This window comes from Dendrobates tinctorius, unplaced genomic scaffold (genome assembly GCF_039654945.1).
Source record: "Dendrobates tinctorius isolate UK_male_01 unplaced genomic scaffold, ASM3965494v1 ptg000016l, whole genome shotgun sequence".
NCBI lineage: Eukaryota > Metazoa > Chordata > Amphibia > Anura > Dendrobatidae > Dendrobates > Dendrobates tinctorius.
The window spans coordinates 27,764,257-27,776,490 of NW_027361684.1; the positions used below are offsets into that span (position 1 = coordinate 27,764,257).

The 12,234-nt window shown below is 48.1% G+C and overlaps 1 protein-coding gene across 1 annotated transcript in view; it reads left to right on the forward strand.

The window, feature by feature from the left end:
* Positions 1 to 1,961: 1,961 nt before the first annotated feature.
* Positions 1,962 to 12,234, forward strand: part of CLUH (clustered mitochondria homolog) — a 67,774-nt gene continuing 57,501 nt past the window's right edge. The window contains exon 1 of the mRNA XM_073565591.1: positions 1,962 to 2,168. Coding sequence (XP_073421692.1) covers positions 2,090 to 2,168 — 79 coding nt within the window. The 5' untranslated portion in view covers positions 1,962 to 2,089. The remainder of the gene's footprint in view (positions 2,169 to 12,234) is intronic.

A 12,234-nucleotide genomic window follows, 5' to 3' on the forward strand; every position in this document is an offset into this window, starting at 1 on the left:
CCCGCACAGGCCAGCACAGTCCCGCAAGTCCCCGCACAGTCCCTGCACGGCCCATCACAGTCTCACACAGCCCAGCACAGTTCCGCATAGTATCTGCAAAGCCCTGCACAGTCCCGCACAGCAACGGCACAGTCCCCGCACAGGCCGGCACAGTCCCCGCACAGGCCAGCACAGTCCCGCAAGTCCCCGCACAGTCCCCGCACGGCCCATCACAGTCTCACACAGCCCAGCACAGTCCCGCGTAGTATCTGCAAAGCCCTGCACAGTCCCGCACAGCAACGGCACAGTCCCCGCACAGTCCCGCATAGCCTGGCACAGTCCCCACACAGTCCCCGCCCATTAATTGAATTTCCCGTAGACTTACATTGGACTCGGTACTCCTTACGAGTACCCGAGTATTAGGAGGTACTCGTAACGAGTACAGTGAGTCCGAATACTACAGTACTCGCTCATCCCTATACCCTAAGGCTCCGTTCCCACTGCAAGCTTTTCGTTCGTTTTGTTGTTGCAGAATTACTGAGCCTATTATCTCAATTAGGTTACTTGCATTTTATTATCGTGTTTTTAAGGCTAGTTTCACACTAGCGTTTTTGAGCGCAGCGACGGCCTGCGCACGGCCGCCGCTAAGCCCCGCCCCCTGCCGCGCCTCCGCCGGTAGCTCCGCCTACCGCGCATGACGCTGCATGCGCCCTGCGTCCCCTATCTTTATCACTGGGGGCGCAGGCCGTGCGCAGTATGCGTTTGGCGGCGCATGCGTCCTTTTGACGGTGCGCCGACCTGCGCCAAACGCAACCTGCTGCAGTTTGGTTGCGCCGGCGCACCGTCAAAAAGGCGCATGCGCCGCCAAATGCATACTGCGCACGGCCTGCGCCCCCAGTGATAAAGATAGGGGACGCAGGGCGCATGCAGCGTCATGCGCCGGTAGGCGGAGCTACCGGTGGAGGCGCGGCAGGGGGCGGGGCTTAGCGGCGGCCGTGCGCAGGCCGTCGCTGCGCTCAAAAACGCTAGTGTGAAACTATCTTTACCCTGTGTTTTTTGTCTCTTTTTGGTGTGTCCTGCTGTAAATAAAGCTGCTTTATTTGTGATATCTCCTGTTCTCTTGCTTTGACAAAACATTATTGACACATATAGGTACGGATTACGTGATTCCACTGCGGATTTAACACAGTGAAAATACACAGCGTCAAACTCACCAAAAGCTCATTGTGGGAACGGAGCTTAGGGTATGTGCACACGTAGTGAAATCTGCTGCGTTGTACAGAATCTTTATTTTAAATGGGGGAAAAAAAACGCTGTGCACATGCTGTGTTTTTTTCCGTGCGGTTTACAATCCGCAGCATGTCAATTGTTTGGTGCAGAAACGCTGCAGTTTTAGGCTGTGTGCACACGCTGCGGATTTTGCTGCGGTTCCGCAGCGGTTTTGGCCGCTGCGGACCCGCAGCAGTTTTTGCTGCGGTGTACAGTACCATGATTCCCTATGGGAATCAAAAACCGCAGTGCAGACGGTGCGGAATTTTCCGCGCGGATTATCTGCGGTTTTCAATCCGCAGAAAGAATTGACATGTCAATTCTTTCTGCGGATTCTCCTGCGGTTTGCCATCTCCTCCATTGAGGAGATGAAAAACCGCAGGGCAAAACCGCAGAGCAATCCGCAGGTCTTTTGACCTGCGGTTTCACCTGCGGATTTTACAAAATCCGCGCGGATGAATCCGCACATAATCCGCAGCGTGTGCACACAGCCAAAATCTGCACACCAAAAAAACTACGTGTGCACATAGCCTTACTGTCTAACTTTTTTTCTTTGTACACTGCACTCTGGCTTGTTACATAAAATAACGCAACAGTCATCTGCGGTATCTATCCTCAGCCGGCTCTGTAGCTATGCCAGATAGAAAAAAATATATCCTTGTCCCTTTAAGGCGTTCAGTGAGTCAGCACACCGCTAGAGTTTTGTCCTTCGGCAGCTGCCGTCCAGGAGTGATTTGGAGGTCGGGTGGCAGAGGTTACAGCTGCACCACGTGTGTGTGTGTTCAGCGCCGGCTCTGTCCTTCCAGCAGCGCCATCCACCTCCAGCCCCAGCACAGAGGACATGGTGAGCAAGACGGAGGAGCCCGGCGTGCAGAGCCCCGCGGCCCCCGCACACTGCCCGGACAAGAGGCCCTGCTGCGGTAAGGGAGCGTCCTGCTTTAGTGTGATCTGCGGCTGACACCGAGGACAGTCCGCTACACGGCCCCGGATTATTGCATGTAGATCGGCGGTGCCCCCGCTGTGCTGCTACTGACAGTGCTGCCCTCTGGGGGGGGGGGGTTTGCCCTGTGCTGCCCCTCTGGGGGGGGGATGGCCGGGGGGGGATGCCCTGTGCTGCCCCTCTGGGGGGGGGGGGGGGGATGCCCTGTGTTGCCCCTCGTGGGGGGGGGGGGTGCCCGGTGTTGCCCCTCTGGGGGGGGGGTGTTGCCCTGTGCTGCCCCTCTGGGGGGGGGGTGTTGCCCTGTGCTGCCCCTCTGGGGGGGGGGGTTGCCCTGTGCTGCCCCTCTGGGGGGGGGGGGTTGCCCTGTGCTGCCCCTCTGGGGGGGGGGGGTTGCCCTGTGCTGCCCCTCTGGGGGGGGGGGGGTTGCCCTGTGCTGCCCCTCTGGGGGGGGGGGGGGGTTGCCCTGTGCTGCCCCTCTGGGGGGGGGGGGTTGCCCTGTGCTGCCCCTCTGGGGGGGGGGGGTTGCCCTGTGCTGCCCCTCTGGGGGGGGGGGGGTTGCCCTGTGCTGCCCCTCTGGGGGGGGGGGGGTTGCCCTGAGTATTTCTGTATAGAATTAGTCCTTGATCTTCTTTCCCAGCTCTGCAAGTCGTGTAGATTAATGATGGCCAATTACTCCTGACTGTCCGCTACTGACAATCTGAATTGTCTCCTAATATGTGACTTGAGTTTTTTTGTTTTTTAAGGAAGCATCACAGTAAGATATACCGCCACATGGTGCACCGTCTCTAGAAATCACCAGTGCACGATAATTACCGTCTGCTCCACCATGCCGGCCGCTGATTGCGCAGTGAGCGGGACAGATGTAATATCGGCCTGGCACATGGGCATAGATTGGAGATCAGTGCCTATGATATCAGGGCAACTGTGAGGGGCTTAGGGGTGCGCTAGTATTTTTTGAGTTTGCTTGACATCAGGTCTAGGTCTCAGGTGAAGTATCCTATAAAATGACGTGGGCCCTGCACATAGCGCCCTTGTGATGGCTCGGGCACACGCTTGCCTGCTGTATGGACCGTTTTGACATGATGCCCTTGGGATCGGTGTGGCTGGGACTGTACGGCGCCCTTCTGTTCCTGGCCGTGGATTACTTCCCCTGCCCCAATGGCCTCCGATGTTGTAGTACATAGCCGCTTGTCCTTGATCTGTAAAGCCGGCCACATTGTGGAACGCAGCAAGAGCCTGAAGTGCGTGTAATAAGTGACTCCTGTCAGGCACGTTACCCTTGTGTGGTGGGTGACCTCTTTTCTGGACAAGGGCTGTTGATGGTTGATACGTGTGGGACTATAGAAGTCACCAATGGTCTGACAGCTCCTGCGGCCTCTTATACATGAAGGAGGCCAGTGCTGGACATCACAGGATCCTCCGGAGCTGCAGTTTGGACTGGTGTCCACTCCAGATCATTGCACAGGGCTTGTGGGAGGAATAGAATGTGTCATCACAGCCATGATTCCGCTTCGCCGTCCAAGCTGCGGGAGTTGTGACTCCGCTTGGTGGCAGGACCTAGATCTGGGCATTGTTGGCTCGTGGCCGTCGCTGTGAGGTCTTCACAGTATATAGCCACAGGTCTTGGAGCGTGACTTATTCCTGCTTTTCTGTCAGCCAAGCTGTGCATGGGCTTAATGGGATGAGCTGTAAACCTTTTTCTTTTTTTTGTATCGTGGATTTTCTGCTCTGTAGTCAGACTTTCCTGTTTGCTAGAAATCACTGACGGGAATCCGGATGATTGCGACGACCTCCAATACATATCTACATGTAGCCGGTTATAATGCGATGTCGGAGTCTGTAATGGCAGAAATCCCCCCGAGCTGGATCCAGTCCCAACATCGGACTGTCCTGGCCCCGTAATGTCACTGATCAGGACGCAGTCACTAGTGATGTCCGTTCTGTTGTGGGCAGTGTGAGCCCCCTGTAACAAGCCTAAAGCTGCTCTATTGTGGTCGTATTTTCAGGCAATAACGTTACATCCCTACTTTATGGAACTGTAAACTTCCCATAGAGAATCCCGATAGACTGTGATCTAGGCCTCGGGTTGACGTCCATGTCTCATGTATATGATCGATTCGTGCTTTTCTTGGGTAGAACAAATACTCGTCGTAGTATCTGGGCATGTTCACGGTTTTCGTTTGTTTTTCATGTTCATCAATAGGAATAAAAAATCCTGAGGCGTATCCAGCTCAGACTGGAGATGAAACTAAAGCAAGTCAGCGGGCTTGTGAGGGTGCGTGCACACGCTGCGGACTGGCCTGTGGTTTGACACCTGTCATGGAGCAGGTGCCGAACCGCTGCGGAATCCGCACAAAAGTGACATGCTGCGGATTTAAAGCCGCGGAAAAATCGGCAATGTATGCACTGCGTTTTTCATTTTGCATAGACTTAAATGGTTCCGTATGACGCAGCAGATCCGCAATGTGCGCACACACCCTGAGTGTTGTACAAGAATGAAGCGTGCAGCAAAAATGGCTGATCACTCCATCCGGTCTCATGCAGAAAACCAACGGCCTCAGACTCGCGTGGAGTTCCCATGATTGTGTGCAGCGATGGTTTTTTTATTGCTGTGTATTAGGCCATGTTCACACAGTCAGTATTTGGTGCGTTTTTTACCTCAGTATTTATAAGCCAAAACCAGGAGTGGGTGATAAATCCAGCAGTGGTGACGGGTTTCTATTATACTTTTCCTCTGATTGTTCCACGCCTGGTTTTGGTTATAAATACTGACCGTGTGACTGTGGCCTGAGGAGTCTTGTCATGACTGCGGAGAACTCGTGCAATAATCCGAGCAGACAGCAGCCGTGATGGCCGTCATGTGTTCTGCAGGCGGCCATAGCTCCCCCGTGTGCAGCGCTGACAGGCGCGCTCTGTGGCAGCACGCAGTCCGCGCTGTTTGACATCTACTTCCAGAGCTTTAATCAAGGTCACCTTCATTCGACCAAACCATTGTCCCTCACATTTAGGGGGTGCAGTATAAATAGCGGTCGCCGTCAGCCATTGCCCTTAGCTAATGCCTAGTGAACGGCCGTGTTTATCGTTATACGTAACACTGCTCGGTCCCCGAGCGCCGCACGGATGCCAGCTTCAGAGTTGTGTACATGTGAACACACCTTCCCCCGTTTAGTCTCACATATTTGGTTGCGCCCCCTGAACCCGGAAGTGTCTGCGCGCCATGTTGTGGTTGGCAGTAGAAACAGGAAGCGAGCGCTAGGTTACTGAGCGGACACAGAGGGTTAGGTTAACTCGTTTTGTGCCGTAGTGAGACGTTCATGCACCCTCAGCAGCTGCTGAGTAGCCACATTATCAGAGGTGGCAGCCATTTGTCAGTGCTGTGAGGGCAATGTAAATAAATACATACTCTTCTATAGCAATACCAGCAAAGTGAGAGTTGGGCAAGTTCACACTTGTCGCGGATTTTTCTACTCTTATCTGCAGCAAAATTCAGTCAGACTGTGGAAAGTGATGTGTGCTGACTAAACGGCTCCGTGCACACAAGCGGCCATTGTCAGCAGTGCGTGTCCTGACTACGCGGGCAATCTCCTGCAACATCGATGAGATTTCTAGTCACAGAAATGATTTCCCCCCATCTTCTAGATCCAGCACAGCAGATGGGATCTATACAAATCTCACACCCACGGCGCAGCAGAAACTGACCTGCCGGGCGGTTTTGAAATGTGCGACATGTCCGTTCTTGCGTTAACTATACCTTTGTGCATAAAATCTTACTTTTTTATTTTCCCTGTAGACTTGAATGAGATAAGGAAAATCCCCAGATGAAAAAAAAGGCAGCAGAAACGCCTGTAATCCACTCATGACATTATCAATAAAGTTTTACCAAAGCAAAGTAACGGGAATTATCAAAAACAAAGCCGCTTTATTTAAAACCTCACATACTCAAAGGAACCGCAAACACAAGTGACCTTTACCCGTTAGAGCGCTCGTCTCATGATAACCTTGCAGTAGTCACGCCGCAGGTAACGTGACGAGCGAGCCAAGCATCTGATGAAATGATCTCGTGTGCTTCACAAACATCATCGTTCTTGGCAGCTCGTCGGACCGTACAAACTGCTGAGATCAGTGGCAGCGGATCGGGTGTTTAACGCCACAAAACCATATCATTTAAAGGGACTGTCAGCACAGAATGAAGTTCACACCAGGTACAGGCGCTCGGTGCTTCATGGCAGTGAGTTCTATACACCTTCATCTATCCCCACCCTGCTCTTGGTCTATGAAACCAAAGCTCTCAGATTGAATCGGGGGAGGTGAGCAGGTGTAGGGAAATGATGGACTCCGCACTGAAGCATCAAGCGCAGCACACTGCAAAATCCTGCTAGCGCATGGCCAGCGCACGATCTGCGCACCCTATGCTAAAGATAGGGTGCGCAGATCGCAAGCGCCCATGTGCGCTAGTAGGCGGCGATGACCGGATGGGGCGGGCAGAGAGCTGGTAGGGGGCGGGCCTTAGCGGCGGCCGTGTGCAGGCCGTCGCTGCGCTATAAAGCGCAAATGTGAAACCGGCCTTAAAGGGGTTTTTCCACCAACAATGTACATTTCTAACCAATTAAGGGCCAAGCCACTTTGTAGGTTAGTGACCAGGCCTTTAATTTTGAATTCTCACCACCGCCACTTTGAGGCTATAACTCTGGAACGCTTCAACGGATCCCACTGATTCTGAGATTGTTTTTTGTGACATATTGTACTTTATGATAGTAGTAAAATTTCTTGTTTATTTGTGAAAAAAAATGTAAATTTGGCAAAAATTTTGAAAATGTAGCAATTTTCAAACTGTTAATTTTTATGCCCCTAAATCAAAGCGTTAAATAGTTATGGTAATAAATAAAACTTTCCACATGTCTACTTTACAGCAGCACATTTTTGGAAACATATATTTTATTTTTTTTTTTGTTAGGAATTTATAAGGTTAAAAGTTGACCAGCGATTTCTAATTTTTCCAACAAAATTTACCAAACCATTTTTCTTAGGGACCACCACATTTGAAGTCACATTGGAGGGGCTATTTGACAGAAAATACCCAAAAGTGACACCATTCTAAAAACTGCACCCCTCAAGGTGTCCAAAACCACATTCAACAAGTTTATTAACCCTGCAGTTGCTTCACAGGAACTGAAGCAATGTGGAAGGAATAAATGAACGTTTAACTTTTTTTCACACAAATTTTACTTCAGACACAATTTTTTTTTTTTTTTTTTTTTTAATTTTCTGAAGGGTATCAGGAGAACTTTAACTACAATATATGTTGTGCAATTTCTCCTGAGTACACCGATACCCCATGTGTGGAGGAAGATGATGATTTAGGTGCACTGCAGGGGTCGGAAGGGAAGAAGCACCATTTGAGGTTTTGAACATAAAATTGGCTGGAATCAAGAGAGGATGCCATGTCGCGTTTGGCGAGCCCCTGATGTGCTTAAACAGTGGAAAACCCCCACAAGTTACCCCATTTGGAAACTAGACCCCTCAAGGGACTTAGCTAGATGTTTGAGCACCATGAACCCCCCCCCCCCCCCAAGTTCTTCACATAAGTTTATAACGTAGGGCCGTGAAAATTAAAAATCACATTTTTTCCACAAAGATAATAATTCTATAGCACCGACATATTCCGCAGCACTTTACATTTCAGAGGGGATTTGTACAGACAATAGACATTACAGCATAACAATAATCACATAGATCATAACAGATACCAAGAGGAATGAGGGCCCTGCTCGCAAGCTTACAGTCTGAGGGGGAAAGAAAAAAGGGAGACACGAAAGGTGGGTGGTAACAGTTGCCCTGATTGTATGGACCAGCCATAATGTTAAGTGTGTAACAGTACAGACGCAGAGGGCTAATCGATGCATAAAGCATGTGAGAACATGATGCGGGGAACCTGGTTATGGTAAATACTTTTGGCTGTGCCACATAGGGATAGATTAGGTTAACGTGTTGAGGCGGTAGGCCAGTCTGAATAAATGAGTTTTCAGGGCACGCTTAAAATTGTGGGGATTGGGGGCTAATCGTATTGACCTGGGAAGTGCATTCCAAAGAATTGGCGCAGCACGTGTATAGTCTTGGAGATGGGAGTGGGAGGTTCTGATTGAGGATGCTAACCTCAGGTCATCAGCTGAACGGAGGGCGCGGGTAGGATGGTATACTGAAACAAGGGAGGAGATGTGGGGTGGTGCTGAGCCATGGAGAGCTTTGTGGGTGAGGGTAATAAGTTTGTACTGGATTCTGGAGTGGATGGGCAGCCAGTGTAATGACTGGCACAAGGTAGAGGCATCGGTGTAACGATTGGTGAGGAATATGATCCTGGCAGCAGCATTCAAGACAGATTGGAGGGGGGAAGAGTTTGGTAAGAGGAAGACCGATTAGAAGAGAGTTACAATAGTCGAGACGAGAATGAATACGAGAAACAGAGTTTTTGTGGAGTCAAAACTAAGAAAGGGTCGAATTCTAGAAATGTTTTTGAGGTGCAGATAACAAGATCGAGCCAGTGATTGGATGTGGGGGACAAAGGAAAGCCCAGAGTCAAGTATGACCCCAAGACAGCGGGCATATTGCTGGGGAGTAATAGTGGAACCACACACGGAAATGGCAATGTCGGGTATAGGTTAGGTACATTAGTAGAGGGAGGAAACACAAGGAGTTCAGTCTTTGACAGGTTCAGTTTCAGATATAGTGAGGACATGATGTTAGACACAGCGTTTAGACATTCGCCGGTGTTTTCTAGAAAGGCTGGCGTGAAATCATCTTTTAGCACCAATTTTTTATTTTAACAAAGGTAGCAGGAGAAAATGGACCCCCAAAATTGTTCCATTTCTCCTGAGTACGCAGATACCCCACGTGAGGAGGAAAACCACTGTTTGTGTGCACAGCAGGGCTCAGAAGGGAAGGAGCGCCGTTTCATGTTTTGAACCCAAAATTGGCTGGAATTGAGCAGATACCATGTCGCGTTTGAAGAGCCCCTGATGTGCCTAAACAGTGGAAACCCCACAAATGACACCATTTTGGAATCTAGACCCCTCAAGGGACTTATCTAGATGTGTGCTGAGCACCTTGAACCCCCAAGTGCTTCATATACCGTAAGTTTATAACGTAGAGCATCGAAAATCAAAAATCACATTTTTTTTCCACAGAAATCATCTTTTGGCACCAAATTTTTTATTTTATCAAGGGTAACAGGAGAAATTGCACAACAAAGTTTTGGGGTCTATCTTCTCCTGAGTGTGCCAATACCCCATGTGTAGGTGAAAACTACGTTTGTGGCACAGTGCAAAGCTCAAAAGGGAAGGAGCGCCATATTACAGTGCAGATTTTACGATTATGCTTTGAGGTTTCCATGACCCACTGGGAGAACCCCTGAGGTGCCAGAACAGCAGGACTCCTCATAAGTGACCCCATTTTACAAAACACAACTCTTGATGAATTACGGGTGGCGTGAACATTTTGTCCCCATCGTTGAGTCACAGAATTTTATACCCTTGGGCAGTGAAGAAAAAATAATTACATTTTTACCACAACAATTTTGTTTTAGCCCCAGATTTTATATTTTCACACAAGAAGTGGGTAAAATTGGCACCAGAATGTGTCCCACAATTTCTGCTGAATACAGAAATACCCCATATGTGGATGTACAATCCTCTTTAGCCATACGGCGAGACTCGGGAGGGACAGAACGCGATTAGCGTCATGGAACGCAGATTTTCCTAGAATAGTTTGTGGACTCCATATACAGAGCTCCTAAGTGCTAGAAGAGCAGTTTCCCCCCTCAAGTGACCCCATTTTGGAAATGATACGCCTACCATATGTGAACGCTAAAGGTGGTTTATGCACACTGGGGGGGGGGCATTTGGTTTTGAGAGCGCAGAATTCATTTAATTTCTTTTGACAGGTCAGGAGCCAGTTTGCTTTTCCAGAGCCTTTGTGCTACCAGTAACATGGAAGCCCCCTATATTTCTGTTAACAGATGATGGACCTGAGTGGGGATTTGCTTTTTTGAGGATTGAGTTGAAGCTTTTATTGGATACATTTTACATAACATTTGGGCTATCATTTATCCGGCGGCGCTCTACGCTGAGCACTTTAGGGTTTCCATCTAACTCTCCGAGTGTCAGATGAAACCCCCCAAGGGATCGATCACTATAAAGAGGCAGCAGAGTTATTGTGGACTCTGTCTGGCATCTGTCCAGCGTTGTCCTTCCTTTCATAGGTGCACAAAACTATGGTGGACCGCGTTTCTATGCACGCCTAAAAAGACGGAGACCTGGCGGCCAGATCACAGGTCCTTTGGCGTTCACAGTGCCTCAATCTGCCTCGTTATAGGGAATTTTCCACTCTGGGTTCTGTCTGAATCACGTATTTCAGAGATGTACACAGAAACCCCGGTGCTAGCGCTCAGCGCATAGCGCAGGATAAATGTGCGCAGAGCCTTACTGCGATCTTTGGGGAGGCAGAATTAAAAAATCAACAGCAGGTGAAGAATTGGTTTTATTTATTTTTTATGCCATTCCTCGTGCTGTATTAGTGATTAGGCGACTCTATTCTTCAGGTTGATGCGATTACAGCGATACCAGATTTATATCATGCCTTTATGTTTGGCTGCTGTCACACACTAAAAGGCCTTTTTTTTTTCTTTTTTTTTTTGCAAGGAGAAGTTTTTTGAGAGCCATATTTTGAGAGCTATAATTTTTCCATATTATGGCCCACAGAGTCATCTGATGGCTTGTTTTTTGCGGGATGGGCTGACTTTTTTTATTGGTACCATTTTCAGGCATGTTACATTTTTTGATCGCTTTCTATTCCGATTTTTGTGGAGGCACAATGAACAAAAAAACATCATTTCAGGAATTGTTTTTTTTTTTTTCTGGCCACTTTATTCTTCGGGTCAGTACGATTACGGCGATGCCATATTTATATAGTGTTTTGTGTTTTGGCACTTTTACACAATAAAAACTTTAATTTAAAAAAAATAATTTTTGCATTGCTTTATTCTGAGAGCTAGAACGTTTTTTATTTTTACGCTGATAGAGCTGTATGGCAGCTTGTTTCTTGCAGGACAAGATGGCGTTTTCAGTTAACTATTTGTATTTACATTCGTCTTTTTGCTCACGTTTTATTCCACTTTTTCCAAGCGGTATGATGATAAAGCATTGTTTGCTACTTTTTTGTGTTTACGGCGTTCACTGAAGGGGTTAACTAGCATGACTGTTTTATAGATCGGATTGTTATGGACACTGCAATACCAAACATGTATACTTTTTTTTTTTTTAACATAAAAATGTGTATTAATGGACTTTTTTATTATGTAATTTTTTTAATTCCTTTTTTACGTAGTCCCTTTATGGGACTTTCACTTTTTTACTTTGATTGCAGGTATAATGCATTCCAGTGCATTATACCTGTGCTGAAAGTTTCTAACATGATGCTGTGATATGATCAGACCATGTTCCTGTACGGTCAGACACAGCCATTACACAGTACACAGCAGGGGCACATTTATAAGATTATCTCAGCACAGGAACATTTTATTTAAACACCTCCAATTGTGGAAATTATTATTATTCCAAGATCTATTGATTAAAATGTTCATAAAATTAACTTTGTGGGAAAACCTTTTTAAGACTGCATAGAAACTTTAGGCGTTTTATATGTCAGTTTCGCCCAGCTCTGTCAAAATGGGCAGAACTGGGGCAGGAACAGCGCATTATCGAATTCATGGCTAGATGTGGTGTACTTTACACCAGAAATCTTACTCTAGTCTTTAACTAAGGTAAGATTTGTGACGAGGCACACAGAGGTGTATATCACTTCTCTGAGGTGCCATGCTCTTTATGTAAAGGTGTGTGCCTCTTAGTGAATCAGGAGCAGCAGACTCCAAACACGCCGCCACATCAAGACCAGTGAGAGCAAGCAAGGTTTGATGAATTGAGGCCTCATCAATATTGACACGCATATATACAGAGGACTTATTAAAAATGAGTCACCCGGGATAAAGGACGCCA